We start from the raw sequence: 24,935 nt of genomic DNA on the forward strand, positions 1-24,935 counted from the left end.
ACTACCCGATGAATAGCAGGCTAAGTGAGACTTTATGCTAAAAGACCACTGAGATTAAACTATCAACAAATAAATTAGTGTTTCTGAGACGTATCAGGTTTTCTGGAAGGCCTTTATATGTTTAAAGTCTGTTTCCTGGGGTGCATATGTATGTATATATATATAAAATGGGCAACAAATGGCGGGTTTTCATCTTTCTTCCAGCACTGAAAGATTTGATTTTAAGCATTTTCTTTGTCATAACATGTCAATCCCAGATAGATCTTTTTTAGAGCAATTCCCCCAGCACTCAGTGGGTATTGAGTGTTTTGCTCAAGGACACCTCAACATGTTGGATGATGGCCAAAGTAAACGGAGAGTATTAATAGCTTAAATAACCACTGTTTTTATCTGCTGTTGGTTTAGTTTGTCATTGAGGACCAGAGAGAGATCAACCTTGCTGAGTTTGTGTTATATACTGTGTGATCGCAACTGGAATCATGTTGTTAATGGTAACCATGTTTCACTAAACTACTATCCAAACCATAATTTAGTTATATATGAAAGTCCAGTGGAGAAGAGAAACTGTAATACTACCAAATCACAGACTTTTTTTAGATTCACCTCCAACAGCAGCTTTATGGAGCACCACTCTGAGGTTTAAAGGTTTCGAGCAGAGTTTCCGTTGTATCATCTAAAGACACCAAGTTCACATCACGCTGGTTTTAATTCTCGGTCTCTGGGTTTCTGTGTGCTGGATGTAAAAAGAAACTATGACATCAGCCTATGATTTTTTTGTCCTGTAAACTGGGTCAAGTGTGAGCACAAAGGTTTTTTCAGACAACTCTTCCACTTGGGTATCATTTAATTAGGTCTAACAAAGTCTTGACAGTCTTTATGCTCAAATCTGAGAAAGTGAGTTTTAACCCTTTGACTATTAATGGTTTAACATGAACACATTCGATTGCAATCTCAAGTGTTAAAAAGTTACTGTGCATGCACCAAAAATCAAATCAAACAACTGATTTCAATTTAATCACATTTTTTCTCAGATTATTTTTTTTTAATTTTACACATTCAGAACATGCTGGATTTAGTGAATAAATGAAATTGGCAAGCATGGATGACAAACTATAAAACATAACAATTATTTTTGCACACTTTAATTCTCAGAAAACCAAACAACTTAATCATAATGCAGTATGTGTAATATGAAGTATAAAAACTGGTATGATACATCAGTGTGAATAGTCTGACTACATGGCAAAATGGCCACTGAGTACAATACAGTAAGTGCACATAAGTTAAAACCTGGTGTTATGTCAAATTAAATCAAATGTTCTAGTGCTTTAAAATGGTATTGTTTTCTCATGCAGGCAAACAATTTTTGGAACTTAATCACACAGAACCAAGCAAACCAACCAAAGTAAAAAGGAAACATTCAAACCCTGGTTTTAAGAATAAAACATAAATCAAGTAAAACTGACATGTAAATGTATTGGGGTATAGAGTTGGGGTTTAGGGGTCTAATTGGATGTCATGGGCAGGATTCAGTAACAATGGATGTGATGGAGGGTTTTGGGGGTTATCAGGTCAATCATAGACATTACTTACTGTAATTTGTGATGGCCTTTGGATTGGGGTGGAGGTGGGCTTAATCGTGATGCTACTTGTAATTTTGCTGCTGCCTTTTGCAGTAGGAGTGCTGCAATTTGCAAGCACCTGAGTCCTTTGCTCCTGGAGTCCAGGTGTGTGGCATGGACTCAGTGATTGCGTCGGCGTGCTGATGCTCTGAATGAAGGGGCTCCCTAAGTGAATGTGGATTTTGTTGTCCTCCGTGGTGATGAGGTTTGGCCCAGAGCTGTTAGACCTCTGGACCTGCCAGTTGCTTTGCCTCTCCGGCGTCACACGGAAGATGGCGTGCCCTCCGAGAACCTCCACTGGCTCCGTGGAGAGGGAGCGTTCGGGGTGCCTGTCGTGACCGACACAATTTGTATAGGAGACATGGCTCTGTCTGGTGTCACAGAGCCACAAGAGTCTGGAGTCATTGCTCTGGAGTATGTAGCCATCGTGAAAGGTGACAGGGCTCTATCTGGTGAACACAGTTCGTCAGAGATTGGGGAACCTTTGGATTTGGGGGAAATGGATTTAGCAGTCGGGGATAGGGAAGCATTCTGGATGATGGTAATTCTCTGTTTGGGTGGACCTCCACTTGTGGGTATGACGGCAGTACTGGTGAACGACTGGGTGTTTTCTGTGGTCGGGCTGGTGATCTCTAGCGTTGCTGTGTTGTGTCCGTGGTCAGGAGTCACTTTAATGTGCAGAGGCTGCCCAGGACTGTGGGTCAACACGACATCCCCCGGCTGAACGTGGTTACCATTCTGTCGTGGTTGCACTTTACCGTTCACCTGATGGGGCGTGTCTTTGTTTTTAAGCAACGGCACTCGGGCTCTTCTCAGGTTGTTTAGATTATTTACATTAGTGATCAGCGCCGGGCTGCATTTGCTGAGCTGAATCTCGTTGCTGTAATTTGCGTTATCTTCGGGTTCGCTCTCGTCGTACAGCTTCCCGTTCACCACAGCGCGTTCCAGTGGAGCCATAGTCATACAGTTGGGAGACATGACGTCAAGTGGCTCCGTCTGAACTTCCTTGGTGGAAACATGAAGGTCTGAAAAGCGCCTTCCATTCATGCCAGGGCGAAGACTTTTGCTGAAGCGCCTGTATCGCTCAAGCTCTCTCGTGAGTGTCTCCATTTCTCTGGCCAGTTCTTTGTTTCTGACCTCCTGTTGGGTCAGTTTCCTTTGGAGCGTAGAGTGGTCAGTTTTCATGCGGCAGATGGACTCCTCTGTTCCCATGTATTCATGGATCTTCTCCTTCAGAGCTGCTACCTCTCTGGTCAAATGACTGGACTTTGCCTCCTCGTCCTTCAGGCGTTTATAAAGAACATGCTCTTGGTTGCACTCTTTCTTTTCAGCCAGTTGGTACTTTGAAAGTTCCTGTCTGGATATTTCCAGCTCCTCCATCAAGGCTTTACCTTTCTCTTGTTCATTGGTGAATCTTTTCTCCAGTGATTCAAACTCCTCTGTTTTTAAGAGGTCTCCTTCTACCACCTTCATGTCCTTTAATTTGCGCCTGAGGCGTTCAACCTCCTGCGTCAAATCCTTTACTTTGTTGTCTTCTTGTTGGAAGCGGTTAGCAATGGGTGTTTTGATGTTCTCTTCTTTAGCTTTGCTTCTCACGTATTCTCTTTCCATGTTCTCAAGCGACTGCAACCTTTTCTTCATCATGTTGATTTTAGACTCCAAATCATTGCTCTTTTCCTCCTCAGAAAGCAACTTGGCCTTCAAGTCATCCCTTTCCTTTGTAGCGTTGCACATTTTCTCCTCCAGCTCAGCCTTTGACCTCAGTGCTTTCTTGCTCTCATCAATTAGCTTCTCTGTGACTGATGTAACTTTGTCCTGTTCAGCTTGAAGTTTGCCAGTGCTGTTCTGGACCTTGTTCTCCATTTGCTTTAGCTTCTCTGCCATCGCCTTCCTCTCATCCACCAGCATGACTGTCAGAGTCTTTAACTTGGTTAGATCTTCTTTCAGTGTCAGCTCTGTCTTTCCCAGTTGGTTTTCAGCAGCCTCCAGTTCTTTGACCCTGACTTTCAAGACTTCCAGCTCACTGGTCAGGACCTTTGACACCGTCCTCTCCTTCTCCAGGTTACTTTTGAGAGAGTTGCATTCTTGTTTGCTCTTGCTGAATGCGTCCTCTAATTTCTCCAAGTCCATAATTCTGTGGTTCAGTTTATCGACTTCAGCCTTCAAGCTCCTGCTTTGATTGGCCTCTTTCTCCAGTTTCTTGTTGAGGTCCCTGCAGTGGTCCTCCATTCTGATCAACTCTTCATCCTTTCCTTCCATTTCAAGTACCCTTTTCCTTAACTCTTCCAGCTCAGACATGAGGCTAGAGTTTCCACAATCACCACGGCTGATTTTGTCCCTCAGCTCCAGCAGTTCCTCCTCAGCTCTGCGCAGGGTCTTGTTGGTCTCCTCCAGCTCATCGAGCTGCCTGCTGAGAGTTGACATCTTCTGGCGCAGCTGCCTGCTTTGGGCATCCTCGCTGGTCAGTTTGGCAGTCATGGCTTCTTGTTCCTGATGGTATCGACCTCCTTGGTCACGCAGCTCAGCCTCCAAGCGAAAGACCTTTTGCTCCTCTTCCTGCAGACGGGCATTAGCTGAGCTCAGCTCCTCCTGGGCTTGTGAAGCAGTGGCACTCAGTTCTTGGACCTTTGCTGTTTGTTGATTGAGCTGCTCAGTGAGACGCTGCTGTTCATCCACGACCATCAACGCAAACGACTTGAGTTTTGTCAGCTCCTCCTTCAGACTGGTGACCTTTTTGTTGTTCTCGTCGTCCTTTCTTTCTTGGTAGGCCTTATCCTGATCAATTAACAGCTTCAACCTGTAAAAAACAAAAACAAAGCAAACCTGTTTTTTGATGTGTATATATATATATATATATATAGATGAACTTAAAATAGAAAAAGTGTTTGCAAAATTGTTACTTTCCCCTGCAGTTGCACTTTCTATAAGCTGCACATTCATTTTTCGAGTGAATCTTGGACCACCACATATTTAAATTATTGATAAATTGAAAATGTCAGCCTTTTTATATTTCCCTATGTCATATATGAAAGGTGCCCGAGAAACTCTAGATCCCCACTGTCATTACCAATTTGGCCCACTTCTCCAAGCGCCGACACATCATAAACACTGTTATTTTCCTCGCATTTCTGAGGCGGACTAACGTTTTTCTGTCATGGAAAATTTAACACATCATAAAAAGCATTACTTTAACTCTCTCAGGTTGGGAGTCTGAAATACCAGTGGTTGCATTTCTTTTTGTTCCCTTGTTGCCAACTTATTCGCCTATGGTTTGGAAACCTGAGTTACTGCTGTAAATATTAGGCCTTGAGTTTAACGATCACTTTCCATAGTATTTGACAGTGCAACATATGGCCGATAAAGTCCTCTGGGAAATAATGTGAAAAGACAGACATGCAGCCAAACGTTAACGTTGACCTCTGAAAATGATCTCACCAGATAAGATGAGCAATACTGTAAAAATGATGACGGCATGTCTGACCAGGAGGATGTTGAAATTCACTACTGCAGACTAAAAACCAAATACCGTAAGGTGAAAAATCGTTTTGTGGGATATATGGGATATTTATATTTCCACAACTACTTTTATCTCAAATTTCTATCTACAAAACCCTGGTGGGCTACAAAATACTCATATTATGTCAAAGTACAATGCACGTGTGCTGTTATATGTAGTTGCAGTGTGTAGCCAGGGTCAGTACATCTCGCACATGCATACATCACTATGCCAAAGTGCCTACAGTCCCAGGGGGAAAGTATGTTATGTCTGCTGTGTGTGCAGCTGCCAGGCATTTCCACACAGATGGCCCACTGGCATGGAACAATCCTTTAATTAAGGGGTTCCTCTCTACTACCACCCCTCCTCCCCCTTACCAAAACCACCGCCACCATCTACCCTCCCTGTTTTTTCTTCTTCTATACATTTAAAGGAATTCCCCCTGCTTCAAAGGCAATTACAGTCCCACAGAGTTCATACAGAAATCCCCCCACACACACAAACACACACTCTCAGGGATCACTTATTCCACATGCACACTTGGATTGTGGGCCATGATGTAAGTGTAGAAGGGCGGGTCGCTTCTCAGCAGTATGACACTTCTTTCTCCGGTAGCTGCTAAAGGGTGGGAGCGGGTAGGGGGGCATGTGTAACTGCATCCATGTGTTGCAATTGGATCCAGACCGAACAATGCTCAATGAAATATTATAAGGGTATGCATAAGAGTAATTATTAGTGTGGTTTGGGTGGATTAGAAGATTTATGGGGCCACGTTTCAATAAGCAAGAACGCTATTATTATTTGTTATGAAGTATGTTGTAAACTTGATTTTATGTAAACTGTATCAAGTTGAAACCGAAAATAAAAGTCTAACAAGGATCTGCCATTCACACAGGTTATAGTGTTGGTTGTTAACATTTTGCAGTGATGGAAAGTCATTTACTCAAGTGCTGTATACAATTTTGAGTAACTTTATTATGACTTATTATAAATAAGGCTACCCAGCATCACAAGTGCCTACACATTAATGCATTAGTGATTGTAATCCAACATGTATTATTAATAATGTATTATTCTAAATGGGCCCTTAAGCAGTTGCATTTTTAGTATAGTATATTTTGAAGCTAATATATGTACTTAACTCCAAATAGAATTTAAAATGCATTACTTTAAACACAGTTTTTTTTATTTCTTCTTTGATTTAAGTTAAAAATCTGGCTTTTTGGATGACAGGGCTGCCTTTTTAGTCATTATATAACCTATAAAGCAAACCTTACTCCCCCCCTTAAGTTTTTGTAGACTCCTTTCTACTTTTTCTGTTGGTATTCCAGGTGCTCAGAATATTTTTCTGTATAGCTTTGTTGACTTTAACTTTGCCCTTGTTACAGAATATACTCCCTGCCTGTTGATAAACTATTTTAATCATCTTAACTTTCAAGGACTCTGGATAAGAGTGGCGTGCACAGAGCCTTATCTTGGAACATGCATGTGTTGAAAAATTACATTTTTCTCCGAATGGATTGTGGACGTAAAACTCTCAGTTGTTAAGTGAAACTAGCAGACGTCTCTCCTGCGATTTAGCCTGTCGCCTCTAATCACTGTTTATTCAATCTCTTATCTCAGTCCTCGCTGTTTTTCTAGTGATGTCATCGGCCAAAAATAGAAAGAGAAATGTACTTAGTTCCATGGACGGGGCTGGGAACTGTGTTTTAAATACTTCTAAGTCCTGAACAGGATATAAATCCTGTATACTGCAGCTTGAAAGGGGCACTTTGCTCTAATAAAGGTAAATCCTTTGAGAGGAAACGACATGGCTCATGTGCCCAAAACACGCTGCTTGGCTCACACCGGTGAAATTACTTCTAGCCCTTTATGGGACTATATCACGCTATTCCCAATGAACTTTGTGGTACATGAGGAAATGTTGAACTTTTTCTCATCAGGCACACACACATAGATGAGTGTATTTAGCCGACAGAGCCAAGTCTGAGAGCATTTCTGTAGCTAGATGTATTTTATTGTAGACCTGCAGGTCTGCATGTAATATAATAGGAGGGACAGTAGATGAGTCACCTTTTGGTGAAAAAATCTTGCAGCTGACCCTCAAATTATGGAGACCAACCACACTTTAAGGAGTAGTAATAGCTCGAATAACCAGCTTTGACATCAGATATAAGTCAGAAGAAGCAGTTGCCGCATGTGTTCAGGGAATACATAAATATTACGGCTGATCTACACAGAACTTCCCCACATTTCCCTCCCCATCATGTTTTATCTCACGTCGTTATAGAGCAAAGAACCGTACAGCTTGAAAAAACATAATTTTGGAGGAATAAATAGTAAAGTGCTTCACATAAAGCTGGTGACATTAAAGTTTCATAGCTATCAACATTACAAGGCACCTTACCACCCACTCTACAGCCTGTACAACCTTTGCAACAGGCACCAAATTCAGATTGGTTTCCCCTAAAAATGGAGGCATGGCCGCCACCGGGGGTCGTTAATATGTCATGGAAAGAAAGGGTTGCACAGATTTCACTGGTGGGTTGGAGTGCCAAAAGGGGATTTCTTTACTTTACAGGCTTGTTTCTGGCTTTGTTGTAAATATGTGTTGTGCCTGCTATCATAAATGACATTCAAAAAGTAAAGCAAAGTGGTCAGGGAGTCACAACTAGCCACAGCTTCTCAGAGGGCTTCCCTCTCTAAACGTGGCTCCCGACGCTGGAAACTGTGGCTCACCCGCTGCTTATTGCTGTGTTACACGTTCCATATGTCATTTCCTAACCAGAAAGTGATTAGGTCATGTATGTACAGACCGATATATCCTGCGCATAAACACATGGCCACCTCCGCTTTAACATGTGGATGGTGGGCCGAGCGCCCTCATGTGTGACAGAGTTAGAAAGGGGGGACGCTGATTGATGCAGTGTGTGGACTCTGTGTAAAGTCCTCTCAGGCTAAGTGATATGCCCCCAGAGTGCAATCAACATGTGTAAAATATGTTACTCTGATTTTTATTAACTTCCTGTAGTGGTGGTGATTTTGGTTAATGGAGAGGTGTGTTTCCAAAAGAGACGAGATGTGATGTTTGTGTCTTTTTTGTGTATTAATGAATTAGATTACACAGTGTTTCTAAAAATCCTGAGTATACATTATAGAGCTGTTGATACCAGTGGTGGAAAGTAACTGAGTACATTTACTCAGTGCTGTCCAATTTTGAGGTACTTTACTGGAGTATTTCCATGTTCTGCTGCTTTATACTTCTACTCCGACTACTATCATAGTTTTTACTCCACAACATGTATTTGATAACTTTAGTTACACATCCTAACGTGCATAATGAGTACATTTAATTGAGTACTTTAAGTATATTTTAATACTAATACTTTTTTACTTTTACTTTATATTTTGAATGCAGGACTTTTACTTTTAACAGAGTATTTCTACACTGTGGTATTACTATTTTTAGTTATGTAAAAGATCTGAGTACTTCAGCTTATAGTATTTAAACACAACAGATGATTCTTTCCTCAAAACTTAGCTGCCATTTAATGTAAATAAGTTCTTGAGAGGACTCCTAATTGCTTTAGTATTGGTGTCATTAATGTATTATAAGTTCTAAGTGTTAATCAGAGGAGTCTCTTTTTGAAATAGAGATTTTCACAACCACAGTCATCTAGTCAACTGACAAGAAAAAGCCATCAAAAGTACTTGATACCTTAAAATACAGAACACCTCTTTGGTGAAGTCCTAAAAAAATAATCATTGATAAACACTGTATTTATTAAATTTGCAAGGTCATAAGTGTCAAGAACACTTTCCGACAAGACCGAGATTCATTACTGTCTAAATAGTTAATATATTTGGACTTGTTCAATTCCCACCATGGATTATATACTATTTAACACATTTCAAAACGTATTTAAAACTTTCCAAGATTTGTTTAAATACTTTGAGGTAACTTTGTCGTTGGCTTTCGCTGATTTAGAAAACATTCTCCTAAGTTTTAGAACTTCTTTGACAAGCCGCTTTAAAGATAAACGCTCTGAGAAGTAACTTACAGTAACCACACAAAACATATTAATCTACTCCAAAAGAAGTACTATTAAAACACACTCTATGAAAGTATAACACAAGAACAGCAGCATGAAATGATGCTTCCCTTAACATCTGTACGTCTCTAATCCAATCAGGAGAACTATTTTCTTAAAGTCTTTAAAGTCTTTTCCTTTTAAATTCAGAGTTTTGTAGTAGAGCCTACCTGTGCCGAACGCTTTCCCGTCTTCAGTGCCATAAGCTCATTATCTTCCCGTACAACACCCGACCCTCAACTCTTGCTCTCTGTGTGTGTGTCTCACTCTCTTAGAGCCTGTAATGTGGGCATTCCTGCAGTCAGACCAAACAATAAGGGATGTGCTCCCTGCCTATGGACCATTACATCATCAGCATGTCCTTATATGGAGCTTTGCATTGCAGAGGCTCGCAAGAAGGGGGTGTGCTTGCTCGCATGTGTAACTGTGTGGTGTGTACCTGCGTGTGCGTATTTCTGAGTGTTTGAGCGAGTCTCCTGATGTAAGTGTTTAACTAAAGGATGTGGCAGAGAAACGGGAAGGTTTTTCTTGACGTATGTAATGTGTGAAATATCTGCCCAGTCTGTCGCTACTCAGGAGTCAGGGCAGGAGGTGAGGAGAGACAAGGAGTTCGAGTTACAGTATTTCCTTCTGGCTCTTGTCAACAAAAGTCATTTATTCAGCCAACTGAGTGAGGGAATAAAGAATCGGCTTGCAAAGTTAATAAGAAAATCTTGGAAGAGGATTTGTAATTGAGACCAATGCTGAAGAACAAGACAAGACATGTAACACAGATCTTTGACGTGTGAAATGTTTTAACATTTAGCTTAGCATAAAGACTGGAAACAAAAGGACACAGCTAGCGTGGCTGTGTTCATATTTAAAAGTTCAAGCTCACACCATTATTGTTTTATCCATACAGAACAAAGTATTGAAAATCACAATTTTCCCTCTACAATGTAGTCGAAAAAAGGAAACGTTCCTCAAAATGTCACTTGTCGACAGTACCTGGGTGCATGTACTTTGTTATTTTCCACTACTGGTGTATAGTTCATTTTGCTGCCAACATTGTGAGACTATCTGAGGGTTGGGTAGTTACACACCTGTGTGTGTAAAAGGGGCTTTAAGCTAATGGCTCCACAAACATAATAATGGATTTTCATGCAGCAGTGTAATCGTAGCCTAAGCCAACACACATTGCTCTTTATCAGTGGCACATTGTTCGACTCACAATGCCTCAGTCTTTACTTTCATTATCAGACTGCTCTTACCTATCTCATACATGTCTCAGGCTGAAGCTGCTGACTAAATCCATCTTTTAAAAGTCTTAACATGCTGCGTCATCTATTGTCATATGATGGGAGCAAATTTTAGAGAGATTTTTCAGGGAGGTTATTGCTTAGCTGTCAGTGTTTCTATTGTTCTGAGAAAACTTTGCCCTGTTTACTCAAACAATGAGGCCGGTGACACTGCGTGGTGCAGAAACATACCAGCAACTCAAGTAGCGACTTCCTGACAAACACGGTGCAACAACAGCAGCAGGGCCTCATGTTTGGTGTCCAGGCGACGATGCATGACATGCAATAAGACAGCAAATTAGTCACATATATCAGTCTGTAAAAACACAAAGTGTGTTCTGTCACTATGCGCTCTCAGGCACTATGTAGCAGTTAACTGATTCCAGCCGTGCAAGCGAATAACAAGGGCAAGACTCTTCCTGTCTCTTGCCCACTAAATGAAATATGTCATGGCTTCACAATGGCTGAGGTCACTGTTACTAAATGTTACGAGCTTTGCCAACCAAGGACACAGGGATTTGCTGGATTAATTTTTAAGCCCCACTAGGAAGGATTTTTAATGTAAAAATACAATCACGGCGTACATCTTTGACCTTCATAAGTAGTCTATCAACACACGTCATCCAACCTGGCTTCATGGCTCGGCTGAACGTCTGCCAAAAGCTACGTAGCACAATTACAAGTCCCTGGTTGTCCCCTCTGTGCTGTCATTAATTTCCAGCTTTAAAGGATGTAATTAGACATCAGAGGTAAAGTAATGATAGGAAACGAGGCTGCTATGTTCAGCTTTAAGTCCAAAACAATCTCTCAACCAACTTCACAAAAACTAAAGTCCAGAAATGTAAAACAGAAAGCTTCCATCATAGTGTACTCTAAGCAAAATTTAATTAGTTGTTCTCCAAATGTTGACAAATACAAGAAATGCCAGCGTAGAAACTGTGTTTAGTGGCAGATGGAGCAGCTTTCGTGAGTCACAGCCGGAGCCAGACTCACAAATTCCTAAAAAGAGGCAAACTGAAAACATGTGGCCCAAAGACTTACGTAAAAACTTGCAATTAATCACAGTGCTTTCAACCAATTGGAGGAGACCGCTGTTGGATGATAATGAATGAGGCTGTGTGAAAAAGGTTTGGATGGCCATCTTGGTCACGCAGCGCCGATAGAAGCCAAAGATAGCATTTCTGTGTCTCAGGAACTCGCCATGTTGCCTGTGCAAACACACCAAATGTGATTTGGTTTTTGGAGAAAACTGCAAGTCTTAAACTTGCCATTCAATACACTGACCTCTGAGATGAGGAGGAGTTTTTCTAGAAGCGCCGTATGGTAATTGTCACATGTGTTGTTGACAGTCAGAGGCCAGGGGATCAGAGGCTGGAGGAGTTCGATGTACATCCAGAACGACATGGTTGAGCTCCCTGCAGGGACTGGAGTCTTGACTCTTTCTCGCTTCTCAAACAAAACAGTTCCTGTGTCCATTTGAAAGGATGACAACTCGACTGCTAAGAAAGACTTTTCCCTGAAGCACTCTCAAGTCTTTAAAGTAGCATTTTAGTACTTTGCCACAAGGCCATGGGAATCTGGGAACTGTTGTGCAGACTCAGGTCAAGCAGGATTGATTTCAGGCAATTTAAGAAACAATATTTCAGTGTCACGCACTCCAGCAACTGAGCTCCGGCTCTAAACTATGATGTATTTTAGTTTTGTGCTCTCTCCCATTTCCATGCAACAAACTGTTTGTTCTTGGAACAAACAATTCGTCCATCCGAAATAAGATTCTATTTCTGGGTATGGACATATTCGGGGCCTGGAGTACTCTAAACTTGAAACAGATGTCGGGGATCAAACACAAGAGCAGGCCACACAAACATGTTTGCTGTGACAAGCCTCTGCCAAATGACAAATAGTGGCGAGATGAAGATGTTATTTGTAACCTCTATGGGATGACTATCGCGCTGACAATGCACAAAGGAATGTAGAGGTTTGGGAGTTGGTTTGCATTAGCAACGTGTGAGGTTCGGCGAGGTAGTCTTTAAGTCCAGAGGGACGGTAGTCCAGCATTTCAACGTGCTGTCATATTGTTCTCAAAGTCAAAACATGAGCTGCCTGGATGAATGAAGGGATTTATCTGCTCAATGATGCAGCAAACATTATTACTTTGTCCCTGGACGTCTTTGTGGCCTCGCCGTTAAGATTCCTACTACATCATTTTCCAGAAGCTTGGGACCTTACCCCTCTCTCTTTATCTACATTTTCACCGTACAATAAAGTCAATAAAGATCCAAAAATATATCTTAAAGCAAAACACAGGGTTGTCCAATGAAACTGGATCAACTTCTACCAAAACATATTACTTCATCCCAAAATGCACTAAATTGGCCAATTGAGTACATGCACATATTTGCTAAATGACCTACTGTTTACCTCACAATCGTTAAGAATGAGGTGTTTGGAGTGTTGTTTCCATTCACCTGTTTTGGTGCTTGGTTTAAATTTATGCAAAAAAAAGGGAAAACTTTGGAAATTGCAAAGCTAAAGTCGTAAAATGGAGGTTTTTAGGCTTGGCTGAGGTGTCGAAGTTTCCACAAAAGGAAAAAGGGACGAAGTACAATGGAAACTTAGCAGACACATATCTTGTGTCACGCACATCAGCAATAGTTAAATGGCACACTTAATTCTTAATATTCACTCAACAATTATGGATGGAAACTTGCATTCACATGCGTTTTTGGGTGGAAATTTGGTTAAAATTAGTGCTACATTTGAATGGAAACTTAACTAAAACTGTCAAATCTTCTCGCCTGTAATCTACATGAACATGTTGTCACCATTGCAAGGAACTATATCTGCTCTGAACGACCTCAAAGACTTGGCTTCTTCTTCTTTAATGTAACATGAGTGAAAACATGTTATGAGATATCCCTGATTTCTGTTACTTCAACAGTCTGCGACCAAACGTGTCATACGAGCGCATTAGAGTGTTGTGAGTGTGTGCAGGAAAAGACACCTGCCTGAGAGTTTGTAAGTGCATGAGTTTATGTTTATGTTTGTGTTTGTGTGTGTGTGCGTGTGCGTGTGCGTGTGCGTGTGCGTGTGTGTGTGTGTGTGTGTGTGTGTGCGTGTGTGTGTGTGTGTGTGTGTGTGTGTGTGTGTGTGTGCTGGCTGGTACCTGATATCTAGCATGAATCTGATAAACCATTAATGACCAAACCATATGGAGGCAAGAGATTTCCTACCTCTGTGAGAGCTCCGGCAGTGAATGCATGTCTGTGAGACACACATTTCCACATGTTTTTTGGGTTGTTTTTTTTTGCCCTACAGTAATATGTGTGAGTTCAGGGGCAGCAAACCAGACAAAGACAGACACAAAGACACACACTCACCCTCTCCAGCGAGCGTGATTTTGTGTTTGGTGGGATTTCTGTAGCACATCAGACAAACCGCCGTCTCAGACGAGGCCTGGTCTTGCCCCGTACACTCAGCGCTGCCTCACACACACACACACACACACATGCTTGTGCGATAGGCGCAGCCCGGGGCTGATTACCTGACATACATAGATGACATCATCGGCTTGTAATCAAATCCATATGTCTCCTTCCCTCATCCCCTTCTCTCGCTCTGTCTCTATCTCTCGCTGGAATTCTTTAACTCTTTTTATCCACCCATGACTTTGTCTCCACATTCCTCTTTCTGCTTGTTGTTCTTTTATCTCTTCTCTTGTCTTTCTACCTCTCCCTTTACACTCTCTCTTAGTATTTGTCTGTTTTTTATTTTCTGTCCGTCTCTTGTTTCTGATCTCATCCCGGGCTTCGATGTTAAAATGTGATTTTGATTGCCAGGCTCAAAACGCTCATACAGACGTTTTTATGGCTGACAACCTTTTGTAAGTTGTTGTGATGACATGTTGTACTGACTTTGTGTTCTCCCTCTTGAACCTGCCTTCTCTTTTCTTTTTCTTCCTGGTATTTTTTTCATTTCTTCTTGTTTTTATGCAGTTTCTCCTTTACTCTATCTTATTCTAGTCTGTGCACCAGGTGTGTAAAAGCATGTATTTTTGTGTCTTTCTCTCTAATGAAAAGTGAGGTTGGGGGCTGATCTTGACCTCTCACCTCATCTTTCTGCCAGCTGTAACCCAGGGGGAGCTTTGTAGCACTAAAGGCATGTCTGCTACCCTCTTAAAGGTTAAAAAAAAATGTTTTACTGGCTTATTTTTCTTCTCCAGTCACTGACAACATTTCTATACATTTTCTTTCGGTGAAGCCACTGTTAACAAGATATTTCATTTGCCGTTCAGACTAAGAAAATGATCAACGCAGCATATTTTTGGGTAACAGCTTTTATTAATATTTGACTCCAAACATATGTGTTCGTGTCTGTTGAATTTCTGTATCTGTCTCCATAACTCACTGTCACCGTTACATAACTAGGATTTTGCAGTCTCATGCAGCCTCCAGAGACCCATAAGAGTACTTTACCTTTTACACTTATATCTCTTGCTTTATTGGTTGTCTTTGTTATTCTTTGAAACATTTTGCAACACATACAAAAGCACTCATTTCTCATCGGTAGCTGGAAATGTCAAGGGTCCACGATTCCCCATTTCTGGCACTGTGAATTTGATAAGAGACCCGTTATGCTAACAAGAAATCAATATCTAAACATCTGCAATATTTATATTATTCCCGTCGAAGAATGTGAGGACAATCTTTTGAATTTCAGTCTCGAGAAATAATTAAGACAAACTGTATCGAGGTGGTAGAGGCCGAGCACAGCACATTTTTCTTAGTTCTTGATGGAATAAAGTCAGCGATGGGGACAAATAGTTTCCTTTAGCCGCCTACATAATGAATGAAAGACGTCATGCCACCGTGAAGTGATACAAGATTATAGGCAGGAATCAATCTTGCAGCCTCAGATTGAAGGGCTGGACCAGCTAGAGGGGCTGTAATTTACACACTAACAACAGCTATTGCCTAACAAAGGATCACACGGGTTGTGAGAAAGTAAGAGAGGTGTGTGTGTTTGTGTTTGTTTGTGTTTGTCGTCGGCAGGGCAGTCGTGTGTCTGCTGCCTTCAATTGGTACAGCTGATAATCATTACCCCCCGGCATTTGGACTTTTGGTGTAAATCGCGAACACTTAAGGAGGATGTTCCGCTTGCTGTTTGCACAGACGTGGAGGATTTCAAAGCTCACATTAACCAGCAGCCATTACATCAACAGCAAGGCTACGACTTAGCATCAGCTGGCGAACAAATCAGATTGGCGAATCAAACCCTGGCTTATGTCAAATAAATCTAAAAGAGCAGATTTGTTTTGGAGGAAATATAATGCCGGTCGGATTACATTTTCATCTCTGTTCTTAATTTACAGATCTAGCGTATTTTCAAAACCATACAAACGCATTTTCTAGCAGAATCTAATGCAAAATGACTGAGTAAGAGACACCTCACTCTCCATCTCTCTCAGCAGCTGATGTTTCATTGCCAACAGAAAGTCATTTTTTCAAAATTTCCCCCCCTAACATATTGAACGTGACAGTACATTTTTTTGGCACATTATTCCGGTCTCTTCCCTTTAGACTTTTAATATGATTTTTACTAACCATGATATTGAACCCCACATGTTTTTACCTAATGGTTAACTGTACAGTATTTAACTAATTATATATAATTGAAAAATAAAGTGAATCTTTTTCCTAAAAGACATAGTGATCTTGGGACTCAGGTTGGTGGCAGGTGTGTCTTGTGCAGTCGGCCTATTGTAGCTTGAGGGTTTAATGTTACTGCGACAACAAATATGCTTACACAAATAAGTGGATATATTTTTCTTTTTATGAATTACAAATTTTCAGATGTACCCACTGGTTAGAAATCACTGCCCCTCAGCATGTATTAAAGTTATTGTAGCTTTAGAGGGAAACTCCTGCTCTTAAACCTCCACAAGAACATGTTTCTGATCCATTTCGGCTTCAGACCCAAACTCTAACAAGGACAATCTCGTAACTTGGCAGCAAATTACATTACATATTACATTACATTACATTACAGTCATTTAGCAGACGCTTTTATCCAAAGCGACTTACAATCAGTAGTATATTACATACCATGATGACAGGCTACCATGCAAGGTGCCACCATCAGACTCTAACTAACATTCATTCACATCCAGTCCACACCGATGGCAAGCCTTCAGGAGCAACTTGGGGTTAAGTGTCTTGCCCAAGGACACATCGACTGCCAAAGCCGGGTATCGAACCACCGACCCTCTGATTGAACCACCGACCCTCTGATTGGAGAACTACCTTGCTTGATATACACACACACACACACACACACACACACACACACACACACACACACACACACACACACACACACACACACACACACACACACACACACACACACACACACACACACACACACACACTAATCTGTCCAGCTGTCAGGTGAGCGGGGTGGAGCTGCATCCAGAGACTCTTTGATGGATTCCTGATGGATTAGCATTGATCTCAAGCGGCCGGCTGAGGCTCTCTAATCAGATTTCAAGGAGCTGAGCTTTCTCATGTTGTCAAGTCATAAAGCCTGACATTTCTCACACCTGCCTGCTTGTCGATCCACCTGTTTATCTATTCTTTCTATTCTATCTATATCATGAACTTACACATCCATCCTCACCTGTGTCCTAATCAGCCCGTCAGTCTGCACCGAAAACAAAGGTTGTATTTACTCAGTTAAAGATAGCTGCACTTCAAAGCCTCAGTGCTGGGACTGTGTTTAAAGGGGGGGTGTACTAAATGCTAGTTCAGCCTGGAAAAATGACAGTGTGACCACGAGTCAATGGAGTAAGGTTTTGAATTCAGTAAACTGCAGCTCATCCCACTGAGCTGAAAATAGTTTTCAGGTTTACCACCTACTCCTTTCTAAAACACGTTTTTATATTTGTCTCACAAACAAACTTATGTTATAATTCTCCAGTCTGCCGTCAGTGCTGTGTATCCGACTCCTACTTAAGATATCTGCCCCATTTATTCATTCTCTGACTTATCTACAAACACTGTCCAGCATTTTTAAACACAGGAAATGGGTTTCCTAATCTGGTCATCCTTTCACAACTGCATAAATGGAGAAAATCCAAAAAGCCGAAAGCGAAATACACTCCACTGATAGGGATGTCACCACATTGCTATTTCGACACTGGGCTGACTAAAGGCACAGCTCCAAACGCTGTAAACACGAGGCTCAGTTTGAGTCAGAGGAGAGTGTAAATGAGCTGCAAAGCAACAAGTTGCTCAAGGAAAAGTTTTTTGTGTAACAGACATGAGAACATACTTTTGGCATTCAGGTGGTAAGCATCATGGTGCTATTTGAGGGAGATTTACGTGTGAGAAACACAGTGTGTAAAAGTGTGCCTATGTAGGGTGTTTAGCTGGCATAGAGGAGTTCTTGTTCTCTGCGTTGGCACATAACAGGGATTCTTTTTACTTTTTGTTTTCTAGCTTCAGCAGTCCATTTAGTTTCTGATGCCAGCACCTTTTCAGGGAAGCATTCCCCGTCTTTATTGTTCTGTAGCCGGCCGCGCCAGTTCAACGCAAGTTTGAGCATAAATTGGAGTGTAAGTAACCTTTGTAGTTCGCCTGCAGGTTAGTTTCTAAACATTAACTGTTGTGGTACTAAATTAGCCATCTTATGAAATGGCTGGCAAGTCTTCCTCTAGAGGCAATACCAATACGAAGCAAGTTCAACATATCTCCGGTGTTTGCAGTGGAAAGAACAAGGCATTGCAACATTGTCATGAACACCATCATTTCCACAAGGAGGTGACCGAAGTATCTATTATTTTATTCTACAAGAACACATATACGCAACAAATTCATTTAATTGAATACACAAATTAAGTCCTAATTATAGACGGGTCTACTTCCTAAAGGCAACGGCAACTAGTGCCAACAGGCTAAATCCAAGCTCCATGAAGGAGCTAACTGATGCTATCAGATCTCAGGTCTGATATCAGGTCTTAAAGTTACTAAAAAGCATAACTCCCATGCTACGTTCAACTAAGCTACATTAGAATTTACACATCGCTGTTGCACCTGCCTGCTGGTCTCTAAGTTATCTACATGTTTAGAATAGAAGATTATGTAGTTGACAGGTCAACAAAATCCTGATGTGTTGTTATTTACGTATCAAAACTAAGGTTGTAGACTTTCAGATGTATTGAAGACATTTTCTGTCTGCCCTTCATTCTGCCCGGGCCACAGCAGTCTCTCTCCGTGGATGACACACCCCTGTCAAAACTCTCCAGATGTCCCCGTTCATCATTTATCTGAACCCTCTCATAAAGCTTTGGCTCTGTTCGCTTCCACCGAAGAGCAAGACCTCACATGACACGCATCGTTTTTCAGAAGTAATGGCTCACATGTGAGGGGATTAGAGCGATTGGAAAGAAATGACAGGTGATCTGTTACATTTACTGGAAAGATGCTATCAGATTACAGCAAATAAAAAGATTTGTGGCGGGACTACATGTCCAACAATCCCTGCCTGCCAAACAACCCATATGACTGATGGATGATTCACAAGAGTGTAACCTGCCACCTGTTTTAAGTTTGATGGACATATCAAGACATATATAAAATAGTGGGCACAAACTTCTGCATATTCAACACTAATAAAGTTTAATGTGATTTTCCAGTACGGTGACCATTCAGCAAACAATGCCTATTATCTAAACTTGATATTTTAGCGCTGTTACTCGCTCTTCCTCTTCTCTCTCTTCCTCTCACTCCCTCCCGTCTTATCCTCCAGCTCTCCTCTCAGCCTTTCCATCACAGCCATCCAGCTGCTCGCTCTATCCGGGGATCCTCCCACTCGTTGCTCACCTCTTTGTGTTCGGGAGGAATGTAAATGATAGTGATTCGGGATGTGGGGTGTGACGCTGGAATTTACTTAAGCGAGACAGAGCTGTGATGGACTGTGAGTCTGTGTGATCGTCTGTCTTGGTGGGTGCGTTAGGGTGACATCACTCCCCTCCCGGAGAGCTCTGAAGGGGATGAGATCCCGGCTGGGCGGCCATTTGGGATCCTGGACACAAACTATTGCCTGCTCACTTCCTGTCCAGGCGTGCAGCTTTCGTTATCCCAGTTACTTGGAAACTGGCCTCTAATTGTCTCTGAATTAAAGTGAGGAGACGCAGACGAAGGCTCAAACCACTTAGCTGCCACGTCATCGCTTCAATTTCTCATGGATTGTTGTACGTTGTCCCAACACAGTTTTTCTTGGCAGCGTGTCATCCTTTTGTCTCCCGTGGGTTTTTTCCTCACACAATGATTGTCATATATCATTTAACTTGAGTGATGCAAACAGCTTGAGCTAATCCTTTATTAAAAAGGATGGATGCTTGATTGCGCTTTGTGTTATGAGGCAACAAAAGAGCTGCTTGTCTGTTGTGTATCTGGACATTTTGTTCTTTGGAGTGAAACACAAATCCATATGCAGCGTGTTCTTAAAGTTGTAAAACTTAAAACTGTGGTGGTTAGATTTAGGCAACGAAACGACTTGGTCAGAGTAAGCAAAAACATTATGGTTTGGCATAAAACAAGTACGCTTGTCGTGTGACTTGTAGCGTAGCGTAGCGTCACGTAACATGATGTCGTCAGCAAAAATCACTCAACATTTGGTTTCACATGCAACACCAACGTGAAAGAGATGTTTGTTTGAAGCATCCACCACCACTCCCTCCGCCTTCAGAGGACTTCTCGCTCTAAATACTAGGTCCATTGTGCTGACCGTCTAATAATGACGCGGATGGGTTTACATTGGAGTTAGTTGAAAGCCTGGTGCGTCTCATACACAGACTATGGGGTGCCTTAGTATTTGATGCACGGGGAGCGAGACTGCAGCCAGTAAATGGATATCTTCAGGTCACCTTTTATCCTGCAACCTGGTTGGGTTGGTCCGATCTGCTCCCTTTTGTAGCTGTCTTAACCGTGACTTTATGCCGCACCAGTCCATAAAATCTGAAACCACTCAGGGAAGGAACATGTTACGGATACTGTGGTAAAGTGCAGCCCTGGTGTTTTCACGTCTCTTGGCTGCATTAGGATCCCCGTGGCAGAAAACACTTATAATGTTGATGAAGTGCACCGGTGGGATACCTCGGAGCACGTTGAGGGGCTGCCTGGAGGGATCAGCAGCGTTATTAATGAAAGGCCTGCATGTTGGATTTTAGCCCGTCTATGTTCTGGGTGACGTCACCGTCTGGATAGACACGACCAGCCTCACCTCAGTGACTGAACACAACAGATGGCTCACATCTGGAGGGATTCCAGAGAGGCATTTTAGCGCCGAGGGTTACGAGGTTTAGCTTTGTCCACTGGCTTCCAGTGCTGATGAGGATTGATGGTTATTTTATTTTATTTTAGTGCAATTAGCTCTGGCAGGGCGCCGAGTCTTGAGTGGTTTTACAAGATATTTAAAAAATGTAAAAAGACACATCTGTTGGCGTAGTATCATGGATCTTTACATAACCTTCTGTCCTCTTGTTTTTTAAATACATAATTATCCCATCGAATGTTTCGTAATACTTATAATTATATAGCTGGTCAAAGAGATTTTAGTGAAGAAAGAGTTTGTCGTGCAAAGTTTTTAATGCTTTTTCAAGAAGGATCATAATTGCATTATGCAAGACACGTCTTTCTGCAGCTCTCCACTATGAAGCATAATACTGAACTTATACACCTGGGAGATCGCTAATGCAACAACAGTCTTGCACTGTTGGCTGCTCAGCAGCTCCACTTGAGTAGTTGGAGCTTAACTGGGGCTTAAGCTCCCAAAGGTTGCCCAAAAGCACTTTTTGAGCCAACAACCTTCCCATCACAAGCTTACTTTTCAACATTTGGTCTCCCAAAGGCCCCCGAGCCGTTGAGTAAGGGGAGCCTGATGAAAAATTACTCTTTGGCCTCAAAACAAATTCCAAATCAGTTTTTCATTTGATCCTAAAAATTGCATTTAATTTTAGTCTTCCCAAGCAAGAGAAAGGCTTCCATTTAAAATGCAATATTAAAATTTGGATGCCGTGCAGTCCGTCTGAAACGACGCCAAGGCCTAAAGAATAGCTGCTAAATCAGATTTTTATGATATTTTGGGTTGAGCATAAAACTGGCTGTAATATACGACTTCTCGAAATGTGAGCTCATAATTTTCTTTGTTTGGAAAAAAAAAGAGTGCGCCTCAGGAATGAGCTCATGCTATACTTACATTAAATTAGAGAGATCCAGGCATAGCATTTATTCTCTCTTGTGTTTGCTCTTTGTCCAGACCGCAGATACCGTACCTCCTCCTTGGCATGCTTAAACTTTACAAGAGCCCTTCTGAAATTGTTGGATGCCTTCAAACAGATTATAGGTGATTTGAAGAGATATTTTCTGCTTTGGCACTGGGACACTGCAATACTTTGTGGACTGATAATAAAACAAAACATCAGTGTCTTCTGGAGGAATGAGATAAGGAACTAGAGTAAAGAAACCCGAACAAATAAAGCATAAAACATTTAATGTCACACATGGCTCTTTGCAGAAGCCTCGTAAGGGTTTAGTATCCAGCCTTATTTGTCTCCTTGCTGACATGGATACTTCCCTTTTCTTCCACTACATTAGGCCATGAGAGGCTCCTGAAACTGGATAGTTCCTTTAAACCGTTTTTCCACCCTTTAGTCATACTACCCACCCACCCACCCACCATTCCCCACCTCTGCCAGGAGGATTTGCTCGGTTTCAAGCCCAAAAACATTTGTCCTGAGACATCAGTCCCAGGACTTTGACAAAAGTCTGATTTCATCACACTAATCTTTTTATGGTGGAGCGCAAAGGCAATTTTAAATCCTGCTGCAACCCCATAAAAAAAAAAGTTGTCTCCCGGACGTCTTTATCCTTCAGTGTTACAAGGGGCAGCCAGCCGTTCATGGCTCACTGAGGCTGCAGCTCCTCACCAGGTCAACACAACAGGACAGGAGATTTCTGAGTAAAACTAAGTTGACTGCATAATTTAATCTTGGAAAAAGGCAGTGTAATTGAGGTTTTGGGATTGGATCAAAAAGACCGTTTTACTCTGGAAATGACTTGTAGAACGAGTGCGGTTCACAGTTTTGGGCGGAGGAGGGGAAGGTGGATGTTGTTTGTTTTGCTGTTATGACACTGCAGCTCAAAAAGTGTATTTTCATAACCTATCAACCATAGGAGCCATCAGAGTTGTTGCATTGGTGTATTAATTAGCTTGGCTCTGGTCTCATCTCCTGCCATAAAAATACTTTGAGAAGTTGTTTTTCTGTTAAGTCATGCATATTATTCAGAGTTAAATTACATTTCTGCAGAGGCATGGTGGGCTTGTAAAACATTAAACTGTAAAACTTTGCTTCCACATTCTTTTAATGAAAATATTTCTCACGACATAACTCACAGATACGTAATGATTAAGTGAGAATGATTTCCTTCAGATAGTTATTAAAACATTCATTACTATTGAGGGAAAGGTGTGTCTGAAAAGATAATGTTTACCCTCGACCTCAGCCTTGTAACAGAGCGGAGCCAGCTATTCTCCGCTCTCGTAACCTTACAGCAAAGCCTTCTCATCAATCATCTGCAGTACCTTACATCGGATCTGGGCGGAGGGAATTTAAAACCCAACCCTGGCTCTTATTTCCTGGTTGGTCTGAGAGTCTTGTCAGAGCCCAGGATGCACTGCGACATGGTGGTCCCTCTGACAGCTCTCTATTGTTCTCCGCCAAACAGTCAATCCCCAAAGCTTTAAATTTTGGTTTCCATATCACATCTTGACACCCGACCATCTCCGCCTCGACAGGTCCTCTAATACAGCCTCTCACAATAACCATAAACTAACTTTTACCTCCACTGATTTATTTTGCTTTCATATGTTGCACGGGGATTTTATTTTTTACGTCTTTAAATTCCTTTCAGATGATGAATGTTAAAGATTGTACGGATACAAAAAATCCAACTCTCTTAGCCACAAATTAAGAGCTGTTGGTTTTGTTTTCCAGACAAACGTCGTCAAGGAAAAGTAAATGAAAGCCTGCGTCCTATAAAGATCCCTCATTAACAGTTAGCACCTCCAAATCAGGTGCTTTCATACCCCCTGAGAAAGTTACAAGAGCTATTTTTGATTTTACACAAATCCTATAAAATCCCTGCAAACACAATGACGCAAGAAAGTGGAACCTGTTTAATGGATGACAAAATATTTATCTGAAAATAAATCTACAGTTTCAGTTAAGATCGTAAAAAAAAAAAGAAAATTCTATTTTGTATCAATAGTTGCATAAATCACAAAAGCTGCTACCGCTTGAGAGGACGCCATTATTGCTGCTTTGACACAGTACGGTGTCCTTCATCAAGATGACTGACATGTGGTCGGGTGTGAACTTCCCAAATGAGGCAACAAATTTCCATTGTGTAATGTAGTGAGAGAAGAAAGATAATTGAAAGTATTCCTTTTTTGAGCCAAATGCAGTCCCAGGGGCAGGGTTTTATTGACGGTAAAGCTCGGCTAAAATCACTCTTCCTCCCAGTGGGTGAAACAGGATATGAGGTCATGAGTTGTGCTGACATAAACGTCCTGAGTGGACTCATCTGCCAAGGTGTTGCCATAAAACCTTTTTTTTTTTCTTCTTAAACACCCTATTTATAAGCAATAAATGACCAAATAATACATATTTTTTAACACACTATACATTTTTAATGATAGCTTAAAACAAAGCTATTTAATTTGGCTTATAATTATATTCATTATTACTATTATTATTCTGGTTATTATCATTATTATTATGATCATTTTGATGCAGTCAGAGATCAAGTCTTTACGTTTTTATATGATGCATTTTAAGCTTACAAAAAATTATGTAAAAACAAACTAATGATGATAAATATAATGAAGTATATATCCTACTTAAATGTATTATTGAAGTACTTATTTTTTCATTGAAAAACCATGAAATGTGGCCGAAAGCTGTGGAACAAATGTAGCAAGTGGACTTTGAGTCAATTTTAGAACACATTTATAATAGTAACTTTTACACATTGTAAGAAGTTTGTGCAATCATGCTGCATACAGTATCATTAAATATAATTACAGCTTTGTAAATACTCAATCAATTACCCATTAACTGTTTATACACCAGTTAGGAAAGAAAATCAATCACTGTGTTTGAATACTAAATATTAAATAACTGTATATTCCATCATGTTTAATGGCCTGCTACAGCACAGCAGCCTGTCTTTGTTCTAAACAAAAGGGAGGGAATGTCACCACATTGATTTACTTTCCCTGTTTGCACAATCCATCGTGTTCACGTCCAGATAGCCCATTCACCAAAATGAGACATTTGAGTTGGCAGATCCAGGCAGGCTCTTTCCCCCACCCCATATTTCACTCA

General features: G+C 41.3%; 1 protein-coding gene across 1 annotated transcript; it reads right to left on the bottom strand.

Annotated features, from left to right (window-relative positions):
* Positions 1 to 835: 835 nt before the first annotated feature.
* Positions 836 to 9,478, bottom strand: LOC129111898 (filamin A-interacting protein 1-like). Its single transcript, XM_054624051.1, is given in 3 exon segments — positions 836 to 1,955; positions 1,958 to 4,419; positions 9,380 to 9,478. Coding segments are annotated over 2 exon segments (2,730 nt in total). The 5' UTR covers positions 4,305 to 4,419; positions 9,380 to 9,478; the 3' UTR covers positions 836 to 1,572.
* Between the last annotated feature and the right edge of the window lie 15,457 nt (positions 9,479 to 24,935).

The sequence above is a fragment of the Anoplopoma fimbria genome, chromosome 22 (genome assembly GCF_027596085.1).
Source record: "Anoplopoma fimbria isolate UVic2021 breed Golden Eagle Sablefish chromosome 22, Afim_UVic_2022, whole genome shotgun sequence".
Lineage (NCBI taxonomy): Eukaryota > Metazoa > Chordata > Actinopteri > Perciformes > Anoplopomatidae > Anoplopoma > Anoplopoma fimbria.